The sequence below is a fragment of the Pecten maximus genome, chromosome 2, assembly GCF_902652985.1.
Source record: "Pecten maximus chromosome 2, xPecMax1.1, whole genome shotgun sequence".
Taxonomy (NCBI): domain Eukaryota; kingdom Metazoa; phylum Mollusca; class Bivalvia; order Pectinida; family Pectinidae; genus Pecten; species Pecten maximus.
Genome location: NC_047016.1, coordinates 45,430,565 through 45,458,081, shown reverse-complemented (window position 1 = coordinate 45,458,081; position 27,517 = coordinate 45,430,565). Strand labels below are relative to the sequence as shown.

Sequence of the window (27,517 nt, the reverse complement as noted above, 5' to 3'; positions counted from 1 at the left end):
GTTGACTTTATAAATTAAACACCCAATGACTTTATTTGTGGTAATAAGATAGTTCCCTGACTCATCCGGGAGTGACCGTGCCAGCTCCGCTCGGAACAAACCAGTTTTAAACATTTCATCCAGATGCAGTTTTATGTTGGATAAGAAAATAATAATATGCTTAGGAGAAGCACACACCTTAGTTCCTAATATGGGACTGTCTTTGTGTTAGGCCAGGTGTCATAGAAAGGGGTCGTTAACTAAGCTTGGTATATTTCGGAGACGGCCAAAAATTCCTTTTCAATTAACGAATTTGAAGTTAAATTAAATGTTTACCTGAGTAACGAAGTTGTTGTTTTATGTACTCCAAATATGTTCGAGACAACAAAAATACCACAGGTGGCTGTGACCTCCAAAAAGCTCAAAGTATGACTTCAAAAGAATTCGTAAGTTATCTTTTAATTTACAAGGAGCATTCCAAAGATTACAAACAGACGTTAGTATTTGAAGGTGTCGTTATCGGCAGAGAGATCCTATGTGTCAGTTCTGACTCAATCGTCAAAATTCCAATATCTTACCAGATAATTACAAAGTTTAATGGCAGCTGCTTTCAAAATGAACACATGGAAACAAAGAATTTCAAATTAAACATTCTTTGAATATCACTGGCGGTAAAGACAATACATTTGCATTGTATTCAATACTAAATGTAATGTTGGATACTGATTTGCAAAGAGTATTTCGGGCTGTAAGACTGATGGCCAGCAGCAAAGGACAGTGGTGCTTACCAAGACTGCTGACCAGCACCAATGGGCAATGCCAGTCAGAAAGACAGCACCAATGGGTAATGATACTCACCATGACTTACGGCCAGCACCAATGGGTAATGATACTCACCATTGACTTACAGACAGCACCAATGGACAGTGATACTCACCATGACTTACAGACAGCACCAATGGACAGTGATACTCACCATGACTTACAGACAGCACCAATGGACAGTGATACTCACCATGACTTACAGACAGCTCCAATGGGCAGTAATACTCACCATGACTTACGGCCAGCACCAATGGGCAGTGATACTCACCATGACTTACGGCCAGCACCAATGGGCAGTGATACTCACCATGACTTACGGCCAGCACCAATGGGCAGTGATACTCACCATGACTTACGGCCAGCACCAATGGGCAGTGATACTCACCATGACTTACGGCCAGCACCAATGGGCAGTGATACTCACCATGACTTACAGACAGCTCCAATGGGCAGTGATACTCACCATGACTTACGGCCAGCACCAATGGGCAGTGATACTCACCATGACTTACAGACAGCACCAATGGGCAGTGATACTCACCATGACTTACAGACAGCACCAATGGACAGTGATACTCACCATGACTTACGGCTAGCACCAATGGGCAGTGATACTCACCATGACTTACAGACAGCACCAATGGACAGTGATACTCACCATTGACTTACAGACAGCTCCAATGGGCAGTGATACTCACCATTGACTTACAGACAGCACCAATGGACAGTGATACTCACCATTGACTTACAGACAGCACCAATGGACAGTGATACTCACCATGACTTACAGACAGCACCAATGGGCAGTGATACTCACCATGACTTACGGCCAGCACCAATGGACAGTGATACTCACCATGACTTACAGACAGCACCAATGGACAGTGATACTCACCATGACTTACGGCCAGCACCAATGGGTAATGATACTCACCATGACTTACGGCCAGCACCAATGGGCAGTGATACTCACCATTGACTTACAGACAGCACCAATGGGCAGTGATACTCACCATGACTTACAGACAGCTCCAATGGGCAGTGATACTCACCATGACTTACGGCCAGCACCAATGGACAGTGATACTCACCATGACTTACAGACAGCACCAATGGACAGTGATACTCACCATTGACTTACAGACAGCACCAATGGACAGTGATACTCACCATGACTTACAGACAGCACCAATGGGTAATGATACTCACCATGACTTACGGCCAGCACCAATGGGCAGTGATACTCACCATGACTTACAGACAGCACCAATGGACAGTGATACTCACCATGACTTACAGACAGCACCAATGGACAGTGATACTCACCATGACTTACGGCCAGCACCAATGGGCAGTGATACTCACCATGACTTACGGCCAGCACCAATGGGCAGTGATACTCACCATGACTTACAGACAGCACCAATGGACAGTGATACTCACCATTGACTTACAGACAGCACCAATGGACAGTGATACTCACCATTGACTTACAGACAGCTCCAATGGGCAGTGATACTCACCATTGACTTACAGACAGCACCAATGGGCAGTGATACTCACCATGACTGATGACCAGTGCCAATGTAGAGTGCCAGTCACCAAGACTAATTGCTAGCAGCGTCAATGGACAGTATCAATACCAACAAAGTATAATCATGGTCAACACAAGACAGTGTTTGTAGCACAGACTTGACGTCACCAAAATGTGTTTAATGATATGTTGTAAATGTTATTCTTGCAGTATAAACATAGTTTCCATGTCCATTTTGTAAAACATCAACTTTAAACCACTAATTCGAAAGTAAACACCAAATATGTTTATAGATGGAAAATAGATTAATGGAATTACATGTAGCACTATGCAAACAAAATGTGAGCAAAAATTGTAATGTTGAAATGCTAACCCTGAATGAGCAGACATGGGACACTATATAAATACTATATTCTTTAGCATGTGACAGTGGATATTGTCAACCCAAGGAAACCATTGTCACCCCAGGCCAAGCCGAGGGTGACAATATCCACTGTCACATGCTAAAGAATGTAATATTTGTTTTATTATCCCGAAAGTCATTATGATAACAATACCCTAATCAAAACTCTTCACATCAATCTTTTGTCTGAATATTCATTTAATTAGCAATAAAGTAGAATCTTAAGCAAAAAACTTTCTTCAATTGTCATTCAAAACATCTTTGGAAAACTCTTCAAATGCGTTTTCCTCCCCAGGGAACGGGAGGAAAACCTTCACGCTGTGTTTTACTATTCTTTACGTGTTTTTCCCCCCGAGTCCTTTATATCCTGCTCCGAAACAGGAGCGAACCTCGACATGTTGACAGTTTGTGTCTGCGTTTAACAAATCGGTGTCAGATAAGAGCTCCATTGATATTGTCATAGTAGTAAAGAGTTCTAGTGACCGGATTTAAGGCAGTGATGGTTAAACTGTTACGCAGATTTCTGCGCACGAGACATTTTTCACTGTCTCATGGCAATGTCACCCTCGCCGGTTCACATCAATGTATTTCAGAGGGAGGCAGCGCCTTTGTCTAACTGTCTCTTGACCAATCAAATTCATGGAAATTTACTTGAGGGATAATAATGGCAAAAGTCAGATTGTCGACTGTCACTTAAAGGACCCCATTCCAGATTCTATACCAATGGAAACATTTATTATAGAATAAAGAGTTACAGAATCTAGAGGGCAACTCCAAACTTCTCAGTAAGGCTGAATACAGAAAACAGGACCAAGACGTTGTTTATAATCATATTTATTGGTATGACTGATACCATGATTTTACATAAGTAATAGCGTGTATAATACAAAATTATAACATGATACACTGTTTAACCCTAGCTCCCTAGGGAGGTGTGCACCACTGATACATAAAAGCTTGTTGCACACTGACAAAGTTAATCTTACACTCTATAGACTACATTCATTCTTCCTTAATGATCCAGATCTTCTTACTCTCATGATTTCATACTCCAGTCCTACTCCGAGACTGACAGATTTAAAGTTGGTTATACAGACTTATAACATAGAGTAAATAGGAATTACACCAGAGTTTACACCGTTTTAATCGTTTACACCGTTTTAATCGTTTACACTGAGTGTAACACTATTGTAACATACCTTATTCACTGACAGAACAACATCAAATTATACAGCATTTCACTTAACGCTGTATGCTATACTGATAGACTTCCTGTACAAAAGCATTTCTACACAAGGAAATGTGTAAAACAGCTTTTAGAAAGTTGTTAATTAGCTGAGGACACAATGAATGCCTGGATTGAGTAACATTCTGGTGAACATTAATTCAACGGAGACATCAACTCTCAAAAGGTAGCATACTGCCTTAAGTACCTGTTGTGTCAACTTGTCAATATGTTAACTAAGTTATGGTACGTCAACAAAACATGTGAACACTTTGTCAACACAACCATATGACAGGTCATATATATAGGTATAAAATGAAGAAAATGTCAATAAAATGACAATTTTTGCTACTTCCTCAACCTGTTCAATGACAATTTGTTGACACGTACAGGTCCAGTGTGAAGTGCTATAAACACAGAAAACATTTCATCACAAGAAATTGTTTTTTATAAATTGCTAATTCTCAACCTGTATGAACCTATTAAGTAAGGCAGCCACATGAAATTAAATTCATTAACAACTTGTAATAGAAATCAATAAATTATTTATAGAAATATTAAAATGACCTTCATGCACCTCCTGACCTTTACATCATATTACATATCTGATATAAGAGTATTGCTACCCTGTATCATCATGATATCCGGTTACTGGTAGGATATAGAACTATATCCTTCCGAAGTCATATCCTACCATCTCTGTACTTGGTGATAGGTGACTTTGTCACCGTTAAATTTTTGTAATGTCTATCCTAATATCAAAAACAATAATGAATGAAATCAATCATGGAGAAAGGATTACAAACATTTCTCGTGTTCTACAAAATGCCAGGTGTGATTTCTACAGTAAATCTAGTTTGGTTTTCTCTATATTGTTGAGGCCACTGTCAAACAACTTCCCTCACCGTGTAAAGTTAATTTATTTTCAACGTTCCAGCCTAAACTGTTATTCATCAAAAACTAGTGTACACTTCACTTTTAAATAAATCTAAGGTTCAAAATAATACCAGCATATGGCTTAAAAGTGGAAAATGCTAAAAAAAATTTATCATCTCTTCAACAAAGAGTTTCGTTTTTACTTAGTTAAAAAAAACGATGGCAGTATCAAGTCTTATAAAAAGGGGAATAACTCCATATTTAAAACAGGGAAATATTGAGACACCAAAAGAAAACAATTATATGATTCTACGACAAAACGAACATCAATTTAACAATCTTGTCTTACTTCATAACATTTTAATGTACAATTACGCATATAAGTGAGAGAATTGACAGACAACGCAAGCTTCAAACACAGACAATGATTCAAACAACATGTCTGCACCTAAAACTACCTAGGTTATTTTTTTTTTAACCAAATTTCAATAACTAAAGCACAATAAATTTGGCATTTCAAAACCAGTTTAACTTGCTTTTTAAAACTTTTGTTTCAGTTTAGCTTGATGATATTAATTTTAGAAGAAAATTTATTGAAAATATATATAAACCTTTTAAGATGTTAAATCACAATCTGTGTTCGGGTCCTGAAGTATCGACTTTATAACTATAGTATATATATATGCTGTGTATTCATCAAACGAATATAGATATACTTCCCGCTTATATGTGTATACAAGAGAAAAATCAGGGCTAGCTATACTGTCAAAGTTACCCTGTTTTTAAAACAAGTCATGACTTTTCACCAAGAAAAAGAAAACATTTCTAAAGTATAGGATATGCATGAGCGGATACCATATTTTACGAGACAATGTCACTCTTTTTACCACGTAAGGAAGCTCGAGACCATTTTTTCATAAACACTCTTATCTGTTTTTTTCAAAAAGAGAAGAGTTCAATAAAATTAAATTTCCGTAAAACATATAACTAATATATCATTCCCCCCTAAATCACATAATAGATTAATCCAAATCAATGGAAGAAATATTCCATTCTGTGATCTTAGGGTGGAAAGGAACACTGTCATAATAGATCACCAGAAACTCTTCTTTCTTTGAAAACTGTTTTGCTTTGAGCTTTGCCCAAAACAGGACTGAGACATGGTTGTATAATATTGTGTAAGTATAGCTCACCATTAAACCTGTCCAACAACAGGACGTACAAGTCTTCCATATGCATGCTACATATATCCCAAGAGTAACAAGAATTGAGCGATTAAGAATTTATCAATTACATTTTTTCATCATGGTACAATGTATAATACTTACATCATGTAAATAGGTTTAATGATTAAATAAGAGTTGTCTAAATCTTGCAATCTAAGTATTTGATGTAGAAATATAGCACCCAACCTTCCATACTCTATTTCTATCATCCACAGATCCGAGATCACATTTCATCATTTCTGAATGCATCCTTCAAGCACTTGCATTTGTTAATTAATATAAGTGTAAATTTGAACCTAATTACCAAACTTACTGTATGTGAAAATGTATGGCAGTCTTGTTTCTAAACTTTATAATCAACCAGATCAGATCATTTGATAAGAAGAAATGGTCAGGAAAAAATATCTAACAATATCCAAGTATGAGGACTCTCTATTATACATCTAATAGCATTCATTCAAACTCTTGTCAGCTATCAAATCTCTGCTTCCAAATCTCAAACTTTCAAGAGTGTGGGTGAAGGAGACACACATTGCATTTGACACAGTATAAATAAATAGAATGGACATATCAAACAAAAAAGACCTACACTTCTCATCGTCATTCAACAATCAGCTACACCGTGGCAGAGAATACCTTTGAGGGCGACAGTATTGTATCCAGAATTGTAATCAAGACTAACTTGAAATGCTGTCATATCAGTTTAAATATGAGAAATGTATATTATCATAGGTCACAACAGCAACCAACTCAATTAAATCAAGTGTCATAGGCATTCACAGAATTTTTTTTGCATTTAAATTAATTCTTTATTCCTTCTGAAATCAGTTGTCATATTCAACACATGAAGTTTAATATTTCAGTTTTGTCCAATCTGGGAGATATTTAAATGATTAATGACCCTATACCAAACAGGATATTTAATTTTGGGTCTTTTTTCATAACTGAGGTTTAAAATGACACATATTTCTGTCAATTAAAAATGTTCTAGCGGAAGTCAGACCAGTGTGGAACATGTCAGATGTAGACCGAAGACAACCTGCTCTCTTAATGCTATCACAGTCTACCTGAATCTATATTATACAACATCAGATAGCAAGGGCAAACTGGTTTAATTTTCATTTGAATTGTTAACCAAAAATTAGACAGCATATCCTCAGAAAATGCTAAAAAACATTCCTGATGAGAAAATCACATTACAAGTTTCTTTCTAAAATTCTGGATTTTTCAGCAAAAGCATTTTAGAGATACAATTGCTACTCCTCAAGGATTCAACAGAACATGAGTGTCTTAGCTGTAAATCCTCTTGTACCTGTATACACAACGGCAGAGTCTACCCTCACATCTAGGCTGAAGCCAACTCTCACAACAGTCAATTATTCCCTTCATTTACACAAACAAGACAGGGTGAACTCTCACATAAACATGTATATATTTATATACCTACACTCTGCGATCACCTAAAACACACCATTCACAAACATATCTCTCATAGATAAAGTTTTTACTGCAGTGTCTGCGTGGTACATCTCCAAGAGAGAGCGAGATGGCCTCAAGATGATTATCAAACAGTCGTTTAAACAGAAGTCATCTTTACAATACATTCATAATGTCATATATATCTGAATATCTAAAACAAACCTTCGTACCAGACTTGTAAAGAAAACGTAACGTCATACACATCGGAAATTTAGAACAGATACCGTAGCACTCTTTCAGGCACATTTGTATGGTACTAAGTCATCGTGTGGTCACATCCAAAGTTAAAATGTACAACAAAGTGCTCAGGATATTGCTTTTACGTAACAACCAAAACATACAAATGTCACAAGCAAACTGAATCGTCACGATAACCAGGCTTTGACACATGAACCACAGCTGGGGTACCATCAAAATACTGGATAAAATGTCTGACGGACAAGGAATTTTTCTATTGGTCGTAATATATGCCGGTGGTCAAATTAGGTATTATGTTTCAGATACTGACCCCAACATACAGACTGAAAACCTCCAAATACAATGACTTCCAGACCTGGAGAAGAGTGTCTAAAACAATTGAATACAGCTTAGATACTCAAAATCCGGATTAAACAAAAATTGCATACAAAAAAATTTGAGGATGTTTTCTCCATATATCCGCATGCTAGGGGATGAATCTCCATTTTTTAACCACTAGAAGCAGGAAGTGCACAACATCTTACGAAGAGTTTGATGCAGGGATGTTTAATTGCAGGAATCTCAATACATTTAAATGGAATGGTAGAACACGTCTATATTGTAATATGGATGTTAAAAAAGCCTGTTTGTACACACAATTTTTAAAACTCATTTTAACAAGTCTCCGACATCTATCACATACAATACATTATAGTGTGCATAAGTTTTCAGAATTTATTTGAATCTCAGAAATTTCGACTTCACTCTCATTGCTTAAACTAAAACTGTCACCATCTCAATTTTCAGCGAGATGAAGCAAGTATTCTATTGTAATTTAAAAAGACACTGTCGCACGCTGATAAATTAACATCACAAACTTTAGCCAAGCATTTGACTCATCACTCGCTCGACAACACCCATAATTATGATACAATTAAAACACTCTCTTTGTTAACACTGAACACAGCCCAGCAAAAACATAATAATATCATGCGTGCAGCCATATTTTGATCGTAGATGTCAACATATTAAGACATAAAGATGTATGGACCTACACCAGGACTAGTATCGTATATATAAGTGACGACCCTGGACTTTTCGTCCCAACCTGTCATCCCTATGGACTGCACTGGACCAACCCACCATTATGGCGGGCTGGTCCACTTGGCCTCCAAAGGGGTAACAAGGTCAAATAAATGAGGCAGATAAAATAGGGAATTACATGATTGGCAGGACACTAAATGCTTTTAAAATAATCATTTGGTACAATAATTCTGATTGGCTTATTATGGTTGATACAGTAATTCTGATTGGATCATAAGTGTCCCCTTGACCATACATCATCCTCGAGGTGACAATTTACTCGAACACTTAGTATGACTGATAAGAGAAAACAGGTGATGTCTTTGTTGATAAGTTCTGAAGCACAACGATTGAAACAATGATCCTTCACGGACAGAAGTCACATGACACAGAACATCCAAAGGAAGCAATGAACTGTATCACTGCCATGTAATCACGCCGGACTGAAGCTGGTGTTCAGCAATGTACAGCCCATGAAACATCCAGTGAACCGTAACATCATTCAGGCCATTGGGTACAATTCATGTAACTTGTCCCCAACTCGGTACACCATATGGTCAACACCCTAGCTAAGTGATATCCGATTTCAACTGAAATGATGTCTGAAATCAAATGAGGAGGATGCACTCAACTTTCACCATCCATGCATCCAATGAAAAGTTTAGATACCAATCACATGACATCTGATATCCAATGAGAATGCAGGATTTAGGTAGATCACTACATGTATGGTTCCCTGTGGGCTGGTGAACCCCAGACTGGAATCTCTCTCACGAGTCCATAGTGCTGGGGGATAGGACCTTTTTCTCAGACTCTTTCTGCTGGGCACGTTTGATGTACAGGTTTAATAATTTAAGCTGTGGAAGAAAAAAGAACAAATTAATATCGTATATAGAGGTTACTGGATATGGTGAATCCCATGTCATTCATAACCTTTAAAAAAATAACTAATAAGAGCGAAATGAATACCATATCCAGCAGCCATGATTCATTTGACCCCTTTCTACCACAATTATATGAGTCGGCAGATTGTTACCTGTTTTAATACACATGTGTTTGCAAACAAATTCAAATAAGGAGTAGTAATATTATACTATTACTATTATACTATGCCTATGGACCATAATGGTCACCTGAGTTTTGAAATACATATATTGAAACTGATGTTTTTATTTTCAAATTGTAGTAAGGGGCAGTGTACAGAGGGACATTTTAGGGAAGGTCAGTGTACAGAGGGACATTGTAGTGAGGGGCAGTGTACAGAGGGACATTATAGTGAGGGACAGTGTACAGAGGGACATTGTAGTAAGGGGCAGTGTACAGAGGGACATTATAGTGAGGGTCAGTGTACAGAGGGACATTGTAGTAAGGGGCAGTGTACAGAGGGACACTGTAGTGAGGGGCAGTGTACAGAGGGACATTATAGTGAGGGGCAGTGTACAGAGGGACATTGCAGTGAGGGGCAGTGTACAGAGGGACATTATAGTGAGGGGCAGTGTACAGAGGGACATTGCAGTGAGGGGCAGTGTACAGAGGGACATTATAGTGTGGGGCAGTGTACAGAGGGACATTATAGTGAGGGGCAGTGTACAGAGGGACATTGTAGTGTGGGGCAGTGTACAGAGGGACATTATAGTGAGGGGCAGTGTACAGAGGGACATTGTAGTGAGGGGCAGTGTACAGAGGGACATTGTAGAGGGGGCAGTGTAAAGAGGGACATTGTAGAGAGAGGCAGTGTACAGAGGGACATTATAGTGAGGGGCAGTGTACAGAGGGACATTGTAGTGTGGGGCAGTGTACAGAGGGACATTATAGTGAGGGGCAGTGTACAGAGGGACATTGCAGTGAGGGGCAGTGTACAGAGGGACATTATAGTGAGGGGCAGTGTACAGAGGGACATTGTAGTAAGGGGCAGTGTACAGAGGGACACTGTAGTGAGGGGCAGTGTACAGAGGGACATTGTAGTGTGGGGAAGTGTACAGAACGACATTGTAGTGAGGGGAAGTGTACAGAGGGACATTGTAGTGAGGGGTAGTGTACAGAGGGACATTGTAGTGAGGTTCAGTGTACAGGGGGACATTGTAGTGAGATTCAGTGTACAGAGGGACATTGTAGTGAGGGGCAGTGTACAGAGGGACATTGTAGTGTGGGGCAGAGTACAGAGGGACATTATAGTGAGGGGCAGTGTACAGAGGGACATTGTAGTGAGGGGCAGTGTACAGAGGGACATTGTAGAGAGGGGCAGTGTACAGAGGGACATTGTAGAGGGGGCAGTGTACAGAGGGACATTGTAGTGAGGGGCGGTGTACAGAGGGACATTGTAGTGTGGGGCAGTGTACAGAGGGACATTGTAGAGGGGGCAGTGTACAGAGGGACATTGTAGTGAAGGTCAGTGTACAGAGGGACATTGTAGTGAGGGGCAGTGTACAGAGGGACATTGTAGTGTGGGGCAGTGTACAGAGGGACATTGTAGTGTGGGGCAGTGTACAGAGGGACATTATAGTGAGGGGTAGTGTACAGAGGGACATTGTAGTGAGGTTCAGTGTACAGGGGACATTGTAGTGAGGTTCAGTGTACAGAGGGACATTGTAGAGGGGGCAGTGTACAGAGGGACATTGTAGTGAGGGGTAGTGTACAGAGGGACATTGTAGTGTGGGGCAGTGTACAGAGGGACATTGTAGTAAGGGGCAGTGTACAGAGGGACATTGTAGTGAGGGGTAGTGTACAGAGGGACATTGTAGTGTGGGGCAGTGTACAGAACGACATTGTAGTGAGGGGAAGTGTACAGAGGGACATTGTAGTGAGGGGCAGTGTACAGAGGGACATTGTAGTGAAGGGCAGTGTACAGAGGGACATTGTAGGAGGGGGCAGTGTACAGAGGGACATTGTAGTGAGGGGCAGTGTACAGAGGGACATTGTAGAGAGGGGCAGTGTACAGAGGGACATTGTAGTTAGGGGCAGTGTACAGAGGGACATTGTAGTGAAGGGCAGTGTACAGAGGGACATTGTAGAGGGGGCAGTGTACAGAGGGACATTGTAGTGAGGGGCGGTGTACAGAGGGACATTGTAGTGTGGGGCAGTGTACAGAGGGACATTGTAGTGTGGGGCAGTGTACAGAGGGACATTGTAGAGGGGGCAGTGTACAGAGGGACATTGTAGTGAAGGTCAGTGTACAGAGGGACATTGTAGTGAGGGGCAGTGTACAGAGGGACATTGTAGTGTGGGGCAGTGTACAGAGGGACATTGTAGTAAGGGGCAGTGTACAGAGGGACATTGTAGTGAGGGGTAGTGTACAGAGGGACATTGTAGTGTGGGGCAGTGTACAGAGGGACATTGTAGTGAGGGGCAGTGTACAGAGGGACATTGTAGTGAAGGGCAGTGTACAGAGGGACATTGTAGTGTGGGGCAGTGTACAGAGGGACATTGTAGTGAAGGGCAGTGTACAGAGGGACATTGTAGTGAGGGGCAGTGTACAGAGGGACATTGTAGTGAGGGGCAGTGTACAGAGGGACATTGTAGTGAGGGGCAGTGTACAGAGGGACATTTTAGGGAAGGTCAGTGTACAGAGGGACATTGTAGTGAGGGGCAGTGTACAGAGGGACATTGTAGTGAGGGGCAGTGTACAGAGGGACATTGTAGTGTGGGGCAGTGTACAGAGGGACATTTTAGGGAAGGTCAGTGTACAGAGGGACAATGTAGAAACAACAATGTGGAGAAGACGACTGCTACTGTATTTGGACTTTCTTTGGTATTAAAACCATTTCAATAACAGGTTTTGGGAACATTTTAAAATGGACAATTCCTCGTACTATCTGTAACCTGTACTCTTAATACCCCTACAATAACAAAATATGAATAAAAATACAGTCTGCACTAAAATATCTTGATAGACATAAATGAAACATTAACATAGATTACAAGACTTGGTCTTCTGTGTCAGAATTAACGTAATATCCCTCAATCTAGTAAACATTCTCACTCCATCATTATTTTTTAATCACTCCATTATTATTTTTTTTAATGAAATTTTCAGAGTTTAAAAATCATAAGATTTTATCACATGTAAATGCACTCCCATTTTCTCTCAGTTCACTGAGGGAAGCTTTATAAGAGGTTAGATGAGGACAAGGGCCTTATAAGGTGTTTCAATATTTGCACCAACTTTCCCCTCTAATAGCTGTTACTCTATAAAGTACACACAAGGCCCATAGCCTCCAAGGGATACCTTACCAGCCTACTGTGACGATACATCAACACTGTTTCTGTCAGAAGTGTAGAATTTACGACCGACTCTGGTCGATTACAGAGTGACAATATTCGTAAGAGAAATCTCTATTTTCTTACGATGACAAATATAAAACGTCCAACTGAGACTTAACAAAACTGCTTTCTTTCCAAATCTGTCAATATGGGGTAGAATTGATGATTAATGTCTTAAAATATACAGCTCTCTGGCCAGATACACAAAAGACAAGAGTATATATTTAATACACTTGGACGGACTCCCTGCCCAGAAAACATCACACTCCATTAACTTTGAAAGGGAAATTAAATTCCACGAAAAAAAATTACCAACAAAAATGTTTATTTTCCCTCCTTCCCCAGGAGAGCATCTCTGGCCCGTAAAACATGACATGGTAAGAACGAAAACAGCTACATATATACTACAACACATTGGAGTGAAGATATATAGATCCATTACTCTACATAAGGGTCTATAAAAAGCATTGATGCCGAACCTAATTTTTCAAATTTATCAATTATGAAAACAGGAATAATGGAAGGAGGAGGTTATAAGGATGAGGCGATGGTTACAGTAATATACTGGTTCTCTCTCTCTCGGCCAGTAACTGTACTATAAAATGAGCAATTACTTGTATGTACCTAGATGTTTATTACCATAGTTTAATATATATATGTTGTGTACCAGTGTGCCTTTTGTCTGCAGTTTGTTAGATGTCACTTTGATGTATGTTGTCCCGATATAATATGTCTCATTTACATGAAGTAGAATCTAAAACTCAAATGTTCATCCGTCTACCAACCTTCACCAATATTACCTCTCCTTCATATATATATATATTAAACCTCTACATTACGACACCTTACTTACTGAAAATCCATTCTAAACAAACCTCTACACTACGACACCTTACTTACTGACAATCTATTCCAAACAAACCTCTACATTACGACACCTTACTTACTGACAATCCACTCCAAAGTCTAACTTACCTAACACATGTTATTCCACATTTTCTTTAAGGACTGTTGTTTCATTCTTATTGGGATATTTAACATTGATAGAGTTTTTATAGTGGAATGGATTTATATCGAACAGGAACGTTCTAAAGGTAATGGACTGTTCTCACATATATGTGACACGAGTTTGGTATTATTTTTGTCACTGCCTATAGGATATGTAAAACACAGTGATGAACCAAGAGGCCTAATAGGCCTGTATTGCTCACCTAGCATTAATCCAATAAGTGAGTTTAAGTTTCTTTTGTAAAGTAGAAGTCATAGATATATAATAATAGGACAGACTGAGGATCCAACAATTACCCCTAGACATTGCTCCTTAGTGTTGTCATACCCTAAGTTGATAGCCATTTATCCCAGCATAACACAGGTCAAATTTTTAAACCTTTGACGTTTTCAGAAGAACCCTTCATCCCAGCATGTAACATGCCCAAAATAAGGCCTCTGGTCCTCTTGGTTATTGAGAAGATGTTGTTTGAAAATTTTTGCATATTTAACCACTGTGACCTTAAAAGTAGGTCAAGGACATTCATTTGAACAAATTTGGTAGCACTTCACCACAGCAAAAGAAATCATTTAGATATTTATTATATTTGACCTCTGTGACCTTCAATGTAGGTCAAGGTTATTTGAAGAAAATTGATAGCCCTTCACTCCAGCATGCTAATAGTCTCATATTAGGTTTGTGGACCTCCATGTTATTTAGAATTCATTTAAAATATTTTAGCACATTTGACCCCTATGACATTGAAAGTAGGTCAAGGTCATTCATTTGACCAATTTTTACCACAGCATGCTTCAGTCCCAATATAAGGTCTTTGGGCCTCTCGGTTAATGAGAAAAAGTCCTTTAAAGATTTTATCATATTTGACCTCTGTGACCTTGAATGTAGGTCAAGGTCATTAATTTGAACAATCTTGGTTGCCCTTCATCCCCAGCATGCTACAGACCCAATATCAGGACTCTGGGCCTCTTTGCTATTGAGAAGTAATTCAAAGATTTCATATTTGACCTTTATGACCTTGACTATATATAGGTCAAGGTCTTTCATTTTAACGAAATTGATAGCTCTTTATGACAGAATGCTTCAGGCCTAAATCAGGTCTCTGGGCCTCATGATTATTTAGAAGTTGTTTGAATGAAAAGTTGGCACCAGATGGACGAAGTATGGATGACAGATGGATGACAGCATAAGCTCACTTGGTCCTTTGGCCAGGTGAGCTAAAAATATAACCGTGTACCTACACAAATCTTTATACATTACAGAACACCCTCAGATATCTTTATGTACCCTACATTAATTAATGACCTATCTTTAATCATTACTTTATAATCCATGTACTCCCCAAATCTGAGCTTAGACTACAATGTTATGCTTTCACAGTCAGTATCTGGACAAGCGATCTCATGACTTTACACAATTGTGTCTACTCCATGGAGGACAGCCATTCACCAGCTGTCGGTACTAGGTTTGTATAACAGAAGCCATCGACAGATATAGAGTCAAGATACAGACTATGTATGGGTGTATATAGAGGCTAGTCAAGGCTACAGACCTGGCTGTTTGGGGTCAGATAGGGGAAAGTGTAAAAAGGACTATCTTGCTTCAGTTGCTCCAGTGGAGGAAAGATAGACACCTACGTTGAGTTTGGTGTTGTGAGATCGGGTTAGAGGTTGAGGTAGAGGGTGGTGGTGGGGTGTATGGGTAGGTTACCTACCTTGCTATAGAGGAGTTTTGGTGTTGTGAGAGTGGATTAGTGGTTTGGGTAGAGGGTGGTGGTTTGGGTAGAGGGTGGTGGTGGTGGGTGGAGGGGTAGGGTACCTACCTTGCTATAGTTGAGTTTGGTGAGGTGAGAGTGGATTAGTGGTTTGGGTAGAGGGTGATGGAGGGGTAGAGGGTGATGGAGGGGTAGAGGGTGGTGGAGGGGTAGAGGGTGATGGAGGGGTAGAGGGTGGTGGAGGGGTAGAGGGTGATGGAGGGGTAGAGGGTGGTGGAGGGGTAGAGGGTGGTGGTTGGGGTAGAGGTGGTGGTGGGGTGTATGGGTAGGTTACCTACCTTGCTATAGTTGAGTTTGGTGAGGTGATTCCAGATGACTTCACCCACAGTGAGATAAATGGACACTAGGCAGAACACGGCAGCTTTCCTTACTGTACTCTGTTGGTCATCATAGCCCTGTAAAAGCCAGACAATAATATCATACAATACTCTGTTGGTCATCATAGCCCTATAAATACCAAACAATAATATCACAATACTCTGTTGGTCATCATAGCCCTATAAACACCAAACAATAATATCACACAATACACTGTTGGTCATCATAGCCCTATAAACACCAAACAATAATATCACAATACTCTGTTGGTCATCATAGCCCTATAAACACCAAACAATAATATCACACAATACTCTGTTGGTCATCATAGCCCTATAAACACCAAACAATAATATCACACAATACACTGTTGGTCATCATAGCTCTATAAACACCAAACAATAATATCACACAATACTGTATTGGTCATCATAGCCCTATAAACACCAAACAATATTTAACTTACCCTGAGGAGGCCTGGTATCATCTCGCCCATCATGGACTCCACAGATTCTTTAGGTAAAAGTTCTATCACCTGTAACAGTAGACAAAATCACCAGATTGAGGGGAGGAAGACAGCAGATTATTTATCAGAGTGTACATAGGAAACATCTTTACTACCAGCTTAACAGGGTTTAAAGCAGTAATGTATTAATAATCTCTCAAAACAGTGTTGGGCCCGATGTTGGTTCATAAACCATTTTTGTCTGGCACATGCAATTCATAATTTTTTTTTCAAATTTGAGAGAAAATTGAAAAATCAATTTCTTCAATACTTTTTTTGAGGATATTTTTATTGTAGTTTCATCAATGTGACTTCGAATATCTGACCTTATTCTGCATTTTGATGGCGGCCAGATTGATGGGGAATTGTGCCGTCTGTATGATGGGGTTAAGGATGCGCACACTCTGTTCTGGAGGGATGTAGTTTGCCAGCGTGTCCGCACACTCTTCCGCAGACCGCACCACCTGGACAAACAGGAAGACAGACAAACATGTATAACATAGGTATCAATTCTTTAAATATAACAGCTTCACTTAATGCTATTTCAACAACCATTCTACAAGGTATTAAAAGTTATCTCCCTTAGTTCAAGTATATACTTGTACTCTTTTAATTATTTTTTCTCATTTGAGGATATTAAGATATGAAGTGGAATCTGCTTATTTCCATGTTTTTCCTGACAACAACTTGTTTACATTCACCGCTATACAACTGTCGCTAGTGGTAAACACTTGCAAACAGCACCGCTATACAACTGTCGCTAGTCGTAAACACTCGCAAACAGCACCGCTATACAACTGTCGCTAGTCGTAAACTTACTCCAATACACATAGAGTTGTAATGTTCCTTACACATACGCCCCCATGATGAATTGTAAATGTTAACAAGTTGGCAGCAAATCAAGGTTTCACCAATGTAGAACGAAGTACAGGTATGATGACATATCAAATAAATAAATTTCAAGAAATTATACCATTCAATTTTCAGAATTTTCATGTGCCAATGAATTTCAGTGTAAAACTTCATGCATTACATGAAGTTAAAATACAAAGACGAAAAAGGAAAAAAATAGGGAACTTCAGAATTTGATGCAAATAACTGGACTACAATAATTGGATTCCTCTGTACAAGTATATAGTCTAAAGACCTACCTCACGCACTGAATCTTTGTGTGCCTCCAGAATCCGCAGAGTTGTCAGTTCTGCATAATCTCTAAACCGCTGCGGCTGATTCCGTAAAATTTCCCGCAATACCCGTAATGCTAAAGCTCTTACTTGGCCCTGTAAATAAATTTTATACTGTTTTACTCTGTGGGTTGTTTTAATATCTATATCATACTGTGTAGCTACTACCAGTAGATTTTCTTATTATATTTTATTCCAACAGCTTTTTTTGACACTAACTATGGTAAATCATTTTAATTTTTACTGAAGTAAGAACCACTCGGCTCATATCACACTTGACCACACAAAATATACAAGGTGTTGTAAATACTGACATCATTGTCCCCTAACGTCTCCAGGAGAATCAGGAGAATCGTTTTAAAGTGTTCATCCCACAGACCAAAGGTGCCTTCCCTCGTGAGTTTGATCAAAGACAGCATGGCATTCTTACGCTCATCATTTCTAAAATAAAAAAACAATGCTCATCACATTACTGAATACTCCCCTTTACAAAGGCAGGGATACCATAATAAAATTGTTCCTTCCCGGAGATATGTATCTAAAGTACAATTTATATTTCTGATTATTCCTTACCACGAATAAAGTTTTTTTTTACTCTAAATGACATTCAACAAAATTTGCATAATTAATTGTATGTGATGGCAAAAACTGGATGATGATCCATAAAATTTCTACAAAGACACTTTTAATAAATTTTTTTTATATTTTTAGTTTTCTGATTTTTTTTTTGTTTTTTTTCCGTTAATCATCTATTTACTTACCTTTCATTATGATTTGATAACTCGGTAAGGATGTCGGATATAATATCATTTTCTGAGCATTCTGTAAGAAAAGACAAAAATTTGTTTAAAATTTTTGATATTTGTAAGGCAGCAGCAAATGACAGATACCAGGGTGGATTGACAGTGTTGATAACAATGACTAGGCTGTAAATCCTCGACACAAACTTATACACAGGGAATCGTAATAAAACAACCAAACGACAATACTCATCGCGAAAACAAATACAACTAGCATTTATCTATTTATGATCACAATTATGATTTAAGAAAGCGACAAATGCATACAAAAATGAAGCTTGGAAGCAAAAGAATTTCAATCTCTAGAAACTGCTTGGAATACACTTGTAAAAACTTCTTGGAATGTACTCGTAAACAAATTCAAAATGAAAGGAGGTTAAGATTAACCCAACAATATAGTTTAAAAAACCCACTGATGAAAAGCCTACATACCCAATGCGCCCTATTGTCTATTACCGCAAATTGTTATAGAAACAATATTTTCCACATAAACACCAAAATAAAACGGACTAAAGAGGATATGGATCTACGTGACACACTGCAGTATTACATGCTGTTTCTATACTATTGCCTTGTAGCTATAGACACCAATCCGGCCAACTCTCAGCCATGTCAACCCCAACATCCTATCTTATTAAGACATACACTAAGCATTTTACCACAACAATAGGCCTAAATAGGTATGAACTTGCATCAATTAAAACCCGAAACGAAACACAATACCATATTTTGTTCTTTGTGTTTTTTTTGTTTTTTGTTTATTCCAGATATACTTTGTCTTCAACTTGATTTTGAAGATTGATGTTGCGGAAAAAATGTTATAGTATATCAAGAGAGTGAAAAACTTAGAGGACACAGTTACTGTCCAAATTACTTTGACCCCTATCCAGTTTACTTTGACCTCTATCAGATGGAAGCTCCCTACCTCCTAGTCAATACATACATGTAAATCATGCATAATAAATAAATATAAGTGCATGTATATATATATATCTGATGGCTTTACTGTCAGTTTGTGAGATATGAATATATACAATACGTCCCTCAGTCGGTATAAAATGATATGATGATGTGAAATCAGATGTACAGTATTTGATATAAACACGCTGACATTAACGATAGAGGAAAATGTCACCATGCCGTTCCCAACGACTTACAACTGACGTATACCACCTATACAATACACATGCTACAACCAAACCTAAACAAACGTAGTTATCACCGATATTCCAACATATCATTTGTCTCTTTTTACATTGTACATGTATTTCAAACTTCAAATATGAATCATATACAAATGGATGAAAGACCTTTTTCATTGATTTACTGATTACAATGTATTTTTAATGAGACAATAAGATTACCGTCCTCAGTTGAACACCAAACATTTCTCCATTACCAGGGGAGGAGGATTTAAAAACATGCAGATTTTAATGTGAGCAGTGATACCAAAGATCGCCCTCAGTCCAATGGTGAGATGGTGAAGAGATCGAGGCTTATGTGGAAAATCCGGACTGCTGGACCCCTCTATACAAATATCTGGTCAATTATGGCAAAATACCATTTAGCATTCAGTCATGCAAATGTTAGGATCATGCAAACAAACCTATTACTCCTTATAAAATATTCTATTGCCATGACGCAACTTTCCAGTATACCAACTCTGTGCTAAAACTACTTCTTACATTGTTTTCACTGCTGTCGCAAGACAGATTGAGAACAGATGTCAAAAAACTGGTGGATATATCCCAAATTGCTTACATTTCACACAAATTTATCTTCTAATTACTTATTAAATATAAAGGGATGCTTGTGTATAAATTTCATAGTCTAACTGTAGCAAGCAATGGTTACTAACAGAAGAGGGGAGATAACTCTCATTATATTCCCCATCCAGAAACATTCAAACAATTCAAGGCATTCCAAGGAACGGCCGTTTACAACACCAGGGTGATTTCAACACAAAGGATTGGAAAGACATTCAAGGGGTTAAAAATAACAAACAGTGAAAACAAAAGAAAAAGTACAAAGAAGAAAACAATAATAAAAAAGAAGAGCTGATAAAGTGAACTGAAAAGTGTGTTGACATACCATCTGTGCTGGTACTCGATATACCAAGCAATGCTTTCCAGGGATCTAGTTAAAAGATATATCAGTTCTAACATATCAAATGATGCTGCAATAAGCTGGGGTCAAAGAGTGCACAACCAAAGGTCATGGTGTGAAAGGTCAGAGGTTGTGACCTTCTCAAGTTTTTTAATTGGGACTTCTTGATACAATGACAATGCGGCAACAAAGAAGCAAACTATCGACAGAACTTTTTCTAAAAACAACATTACAAAATATACACAGGGTAATATAATGAAAACCGTAATATTTTCGCGTCACGAATCCTGACACTGATTTTTCAGTTAGGGTACTTCATATTAAATATTTTGCCCATTAATTCCCATTTAAGGGAAATAATCAAATTTTGTGCGAAAATTTCACGGTTTGCAGTATACATAAAAAGAAAAACATATTATAAAGGAATTGTCTAGCTATCCACTAGGTTATACAAATAGGCCATGTAAGGTCAAGGTCATGGGCCAAGGACAAGGTCACGTAGAGTAGTAGGCTAACAGCCTCATTGTAGCAACACTAAGTATAGAAACTTAGTTGAGAGACTGAGGTCTTTCCGGTGACTTCAGGTGACAAATTCTCTTCAATTACTCAGTAATGCACATTTATGCATATATAGATATAATATTGCATGCAATAATATATTAGATATGAAGATTAAATGCATGATTCTTGATTATATAAGAGTGGAAATTCTACGACTATGAGATGCCTTCCTCTTACCTAGCTGTCAAACTTTATATCAATTTAAGCATTGATGTCGTTTTTTTTAGTTTCATCGGGGTATGAAACAAATTTTGTTTGCAAACTTCTGTAAGAATTACAGAATTTTGCAAACAAAATTTGTTTCATACCCCGATGAAACTAAAAAATAATTGACATCAACGCTTATAATTAATTTTTGAAAATGATTTTCTAATTTAAAACATGTTTTATGTACAATTTTACTGGTTTTAAATGGGATTATTTTTCTCAAATCAATACACAACGTCAATTGTCGTATTGTGACGTCACATTTTTCGCGCCATTCTCGGAATTTCTTTCATAGAAGAATGAAAAGAATTTTTCGACCAATCACATTTGAGTATTTACCATGAAAACAAAGAAAAATTAATTATATCATAATGGTTGCAAAATTAGATATCAAAACAGAAATTCTTGTATGTATGTAAGGAGATATAAGAATTAATTCTCAAATAAATCTCAAAGTCGGTCAGTATTTATTTTGATTGTACAGAAAGGCATCTCCAACTTGTTATAATGATGCTGAAAATGAAGTTTTAGAAATGAAGGCAAAAAGAAAAGAAAAAAAAACTTTAAGAAGAGTTAAATTTGGAAACTCAAAACCTGTGTTTAAATTCTGATTAATTCATATTCACAACTATACAATTTTTCCAAAAAATAATGGCAATCTAGAATTTTGACTACCTTGTACAAACACAAACCAAGAATTCAATTCAAATACCTTTTTACTTTGATAGAACTCAAAGCTCAAAAGAATATTTGGGAATGGAAGGAATACATTTTTTTTTTTTAAATCAAAATAATTTTCAACTTATAACTACTGGGGGTATTCTAAAAGAAAAATGAATCTTTTGAAATTTTACGGATTATCATTAATTTTATTTCTTTTGAAAGCTCATTTTCCCTTAGTTTTCCTGTATTTCAACTGAAGAAAGAACAACCAAAAAAAGCTCAATGAACTGAATGAAATCTCAATGCAATACTAATGACCAAACAAACAATGGTTGATGACTGATGACCCACCACCTCGTATACAAAGTGCCATGCATGTACACATCGTACAAGTTGCATGGTATAGTGTTTGATATGGAGATACACATCTCTATCACACAAACCTCCAAATGTCACAGCACTGACGGCTGAAAAAATGGAATTCTTTATGAAATATCTTGATGCGAAAATATTTTAACAATCATACTTGTGAGAGAAGTCGCTCTTTTCAAAGCAGCTGATTAAAGACATTGCCATTTGTTATTTCAACAACGGCAATTAAAGACATTTCCATTTGTATCAACGGCGATTCATCTTTGTGAAAACAGGCTCCAGCATAAAACGTAATAATTTGCCCCTGTATCCAATCCCCTTTAATAATATCTGTGTCATGAAATTTCTACCCATCTCCGAATCAGTAAACCATGTGACCTTCACATATCTATAAATAGATCTATAGGCCCACCACCTCTGCCTCCCTCTAACAAGGCCTACAGTTCTGTGTCACAAATTTCACATTCAATTCTATGTTTTTCAGTGACTTCCACTGATATTCCTTAAATTGTTTTACGAGATGAGAAAAAATTCATTGAAAAATTTAGATATACACGTACATAGAATATGTTGTGAAATAAACGTGTGTGACAGTGTTTTGAAATGTCACAGTAGACACTGTAGGATACTTTACTGTTAGTACATCCCCCCGTCTACAGCTATACAGCTCCAACATGACGTACATGTAAAGGTAATCATTAAGATTTAGTAATTAAATGGCTAGCTTTCAATGCATAGTGATCATTTCATACTTTAAATGCTTTTTATAGGTCAAGAACAGGAAGACTGACAGGAGAGGACAAACAACAGAACGAGCAAGATCAAAAGAAGGGCAAGATAAAGGAAAACATTTGTTTCAGTCAAATCTTTAACAAAAATGAATAAAACTGAAAAGAATTTCAGGACAATGAAATTGAAAATTACTATTGAAAGACAAAATAGATTTGCTGACTGAAACAAAAATTCTAGAAAAAAGGAATACATCAGTTTTAATCAAAACGGAGAAAGAAAGACGGGTTGGCACGTTACCAAGAGAGAAAGACTTCAGTGTGGAGATATGTGTTGTATCTTACCTTCATTAAACATTTCACTATCATCAAATTCTGTATCTGCTAATCTGGATTTGTTATAACCATTTAATGTACCCTGCAACAGAAACAGTTATACATATTTAGGCAATGTGTTAAAAAATCCCCATAGAGTCACAAGGGGTTAATAAAACATGATGCTGATAAACCAGTCTTTAACATCAATCTACCAATTAAGTGTATACTCCCAAGACATAGCCTCTCCTATAGATTCAGCTGTTTGTATATTGACTTGTAAGAGTTTCAGTTAATTGAATGACTTGTAAGAGTTTCAGTTAATTGAATGACTTGTAAGAGTTTCAGTTAATTGAATGACCTGTAAGAGTTTCAGTTAATTGAATGACTTGTAAGAGTTTCAGTTAATTGAATGACTTGTAAGAGTTTCAGTTAATTGAATATCTTGTAAGAGTTTCAGTTTGTTTCAATATGTAAATGCGGTCTTCCTACAGAAGTCAGCCATCCTAACATGGTCCCTTTAGACAGGTTTTACTGTCACTCACCTCATCTTGGTAGTGGGAGGGGTTATACTGTCACTCACCTCATCTTGGTAGTGGGAGGGGTTATACTGTCCTTTCCTCGTGTCAGCGGCGTCTGGACTGTCATTGCGTAAATCCTGAATACCACTATCCTGAGATGTGAACTCTCGTTTTTTCCGAACATCCTCATAATTTTCTAATTTACTATTAAAACTAAGATTCTGAATGTCAGCGGAAGTCTTTTTAATGGAATCATAAATATCCTCGGGATTCATATTCTCTGTCTCAGCCTCATCCCGGTGTCCACTCCTGCAAAACAATGTTTAATTGGAACCTAATTATACTGGTACAAAGCAAATCTTCTTACTCTCGATATTTTGAGTTTAAATTTTTAAATTCAAAATTAAATCTTGAAATGTTAATAAAATTATTCTTACATAGATGTGAGAAATTTATCTTTAAATTGTGAAATAAAATTACGAGATAAGCAATAATGTTAATAAACTGATCAGTCATATCAAGTGAGAGATACAGCAACAGATGGTCGCCATGGCAACAAAAAGGCTGACCTTGAGGGAGGTCGACTCCTATTTTTGGGAGGACTGGTGACGTTTCTCGGCGACAGCACCTCACTCTCATGTCCGTGACTCGTGGTACGTATATGGTTATGTAAAATCTTAGTGGCACTATCCTGTAACAGACAAATAAGAGGTTCAGATAGCCTGTATCACTCACCTGGATTATAAATGCAGTGAATATGAGGAAACACTATACATTTCTACAGGAAAGAAGAATTTTTTTAATTAATTTGTTACATTTCCACTATTGTGCCCCACCCCTCAGGCCAATGTTGGCTCAGACCCATTATACATGGGTACATACATAATCGTTTCCCCTTTACCCAAGGATGCTTCAGACAAAATCCTTTCATTGCTACAGAAGACAAAAAGGATTTTAAAGAATTTGCTTTATTTCCCATTTTAGGCCCCACCCCTCCAGCCCCAGGGAAGTCATACACTCCATATATAGAACATTCTATCTCCTTTTCCCGATAATACCCCAGACCAAATTTCATCAAAATCCACTGACGTTCAAGACCAGTAGTGATCGCAAGGATTTGCCTCTATTTCCCATACTGGGCCCTGCCCGATCGGCCCCCAGGGGAGCCATACCCATTTATGCACTTTAAGTGTTCAGGACTAGTAGCATTTTAAAGGAAATGTTGACCGACACTGCACATAATAATAAACATTATAAGGTGTCTGCTTATCAATTTTAGATAGATTAGTGTCCAAACAATCCAATTATCTTATTCACATTATATCATCAGCACACGAAAATATCACCCTTGTTCATCGTTCAATATTTCATTTTCTAACTTTTAAAAAAGATTTACACAATTTCACCTGCCTAGTGGGAAAATAAACTTACAAATTGATACTAGGATTGAAATCAGATCTTCAATAATATATTGATATATTCCAGAAAACACATGTTTTAGAAGACCTGACCCCAACTGTATGAATACTCTTTTAGAATCATCATCACATCTATACAGTCAACTTTTGTTGAATTTTCTCACTTGTATACATTCAACTTTTGTTGAATTTTCCCACTTGTATACATAAGACTCACCTGGAATGCTTTAGGTAGCAGTGACAACATGACAGAGAATTCGGGAGGATTTAAGTTGAACAATGCTATGAGAACAGCTTGTGCCCCCTACAAATCATAAACACAATTTAATCATCAGTATTTCTATACAATAACTGCAATCAACATCAGTATTTCTATACAATAACTGCAATCAACATCAGTATTTCTATACAATAACTGCAATCAACATCAGTATTTCTATACAATAACTGCAATCAACATCAGTATTTCTATACATTAGCTGCAATTAACATGTTACCAAACTTTTTATTAAAATGTCTTAATCACCTGTTGACCATTATATCATATTACTGATTTGATTTTAGTAATTTCCTTCCTGGTGTATAACTGACATTGATTCCCGCCACAAAGACGGACATTGATTTTCGAAGAACTTGACAAATTTAACATAGTACTGCTCAATGCCTTCAAACATTTAGAAGATCACCTGTTTCTATTTACGGCCTGTACCTTTCGGACATCAGCACTCTTTGGTTCCGTGGTGAAGTTAATGATCCGAGATAAAGCAAGACGCGTGTCTGTGGAGTTCATGAAGTCTGACGGGTCCATGTCTCCCACAAGGCCGTGCATGTAATGGAGGATGCTGGTCTTAACCTGTGCACAAAAATACAGCATTTTAGATTATTATAGAATTATAGATTGTGATCTTTATAACTTCACACCCACACAAATTAACTTCCTCATAAGTCATCTTCAATGTCAGACACCCCTCCATAATAATCCTGTTCTGCAATCAAAGACGAAGGTGTCATGTGTACATGTATGTTCTTTTTTGTTTTCGTTTAATATTTCATTCGTCCATACATCAAACCAGATTAGGATTTAGAAGCAAACAAGACCTAATCAATATCTATACAGAATGGATGTTTAAAACAGCTTTGATAAATTTATACACAATTCTAGGGGCCAATGATAAAGATTGAATATGGATTAATATAGCTTCAAATCTGATCAAAATCAGAGAGTTTTTGAGGGATGAGAAAAACCTGCAAATGATAGAATATCCTTCACCAAAAGAAGCCATTGGAACTTTGGAACAAAGTTAGTATTTTATATAGATACAATTTATATACAAATACATGTATGTATTAAAAACTGCTTAAACAGAATGAGATATAAATTAACATGTACATGTATTCTAGTTTAATACATTTTTTCCTTCAAAAATAAAACATGTTTTTTTTACTTGAACAATTATATTCAGAATAAACAGCATGCACCGTATATGAACACTGATTCACAGCTGTTTTTATCATACGCCATGCCAACCACAGCGATGGAATTCACACACTATATACACGGCTAAACCACAACAATCAGTAAATATATAACACAACATTTGGAAACACCGGACAAATGACCAGGAACCACAGGAACACCGGTCAATTGACCAGGACCACACAGGAACACCGGTCAATTGACCAGGACCACACAGGAGTTTATAGACTGAAATCTGGAGAAAAAGACCAGTTATCGGGACATAAATACGATACATTTCACACAGGGTACACAAATCAGAGAAGTACAGCATGATACATATACATGTAAATCTTGTCAAGTTGGCGCAAATATTTAAACAGCATATTACACTGTGATAGATGGACCTATTCTGCTCAATCTTCAACGTATGACATATCGCTGTAACCATCCTTATTTTCGTACACTCAAATTGATGCAGATTAGCTCAATGATAAATTTACTCGCCCATAATAC

At 37.6% G+C, this 27,517-nt stretch overlaps 1 protein-coding gene across 17 annotated transcripts in view; it reads right to left on the bottom strand.

Moving 5' to 3' along the window:
- Positions 1–3,559: 3,559 nt before the first annotated feature.
- LOC117322234 (CLIP-associating protein 1-like) overlaps positions 3,560–27,517 on the bottom strand; it is a 158,384-nt gene continuing 134,426 nt past the window's right edge. For 11 of the 17 annotated variants that reach the window (XM_033877025.1, XM_033877035.1, XM_033877037.1 and 8 more), the window contains 13 exons: positions 26,255–26,398; positions 25,763–25,849; positions 24,697–24,818; positions 24,190–24,436; positions 23,637–23,709; positions 20,746–20,790; positions 18,616–18,676; positions 18,169–18,295; positions 17,822–17,950; positions 16,997–17,134; positions 16,632–16,700; positions 16,126–16,242; positions 3,560–9,664 (listed from right to left, as the gene is read on the bottom strand). In XM_033877025.1, coding sequence (XP_033732916.1) covers positions 9,578–9,664; positions 16,126–16,242; positions 16,632–16,700; positions 16,997–17,134; positions 17,822–17,950; positions 18,169–18,295; positions 18,616–18,676; positions 20,746–20,790; positions 23,637–23,709; positions 24,190–24,436; positions 24,697–24,818; positions 25,763–25,849; positions 26,255–26,398 — 1,446 coding nt within the window. In that variant the 3' untranslated portion in view covers positions 3,560–9,577. Of the gene's footprint in view, positions 9,665–16,125; positions 16,243–16,453; positions 16,499–16,631; positions 16,701–16,996; positions 17,135–17,821; positions 17,951–18,168; positions 18,296–18,615; positions 18,677–20,745; positions 20,791–22,634; positions 22,659–23,636; positions 23,710–24,151; positions 24,437–24,696; positions 24,819–25,762; positions 25,850–26,254; positions 26,399–27,517 lie in introns of those variants that run through there. The other 6 variants (XM_033877027.1, XM_033877031.1, XM_033877034.1 and 3 more) reach the window with 6 other exon arrangements.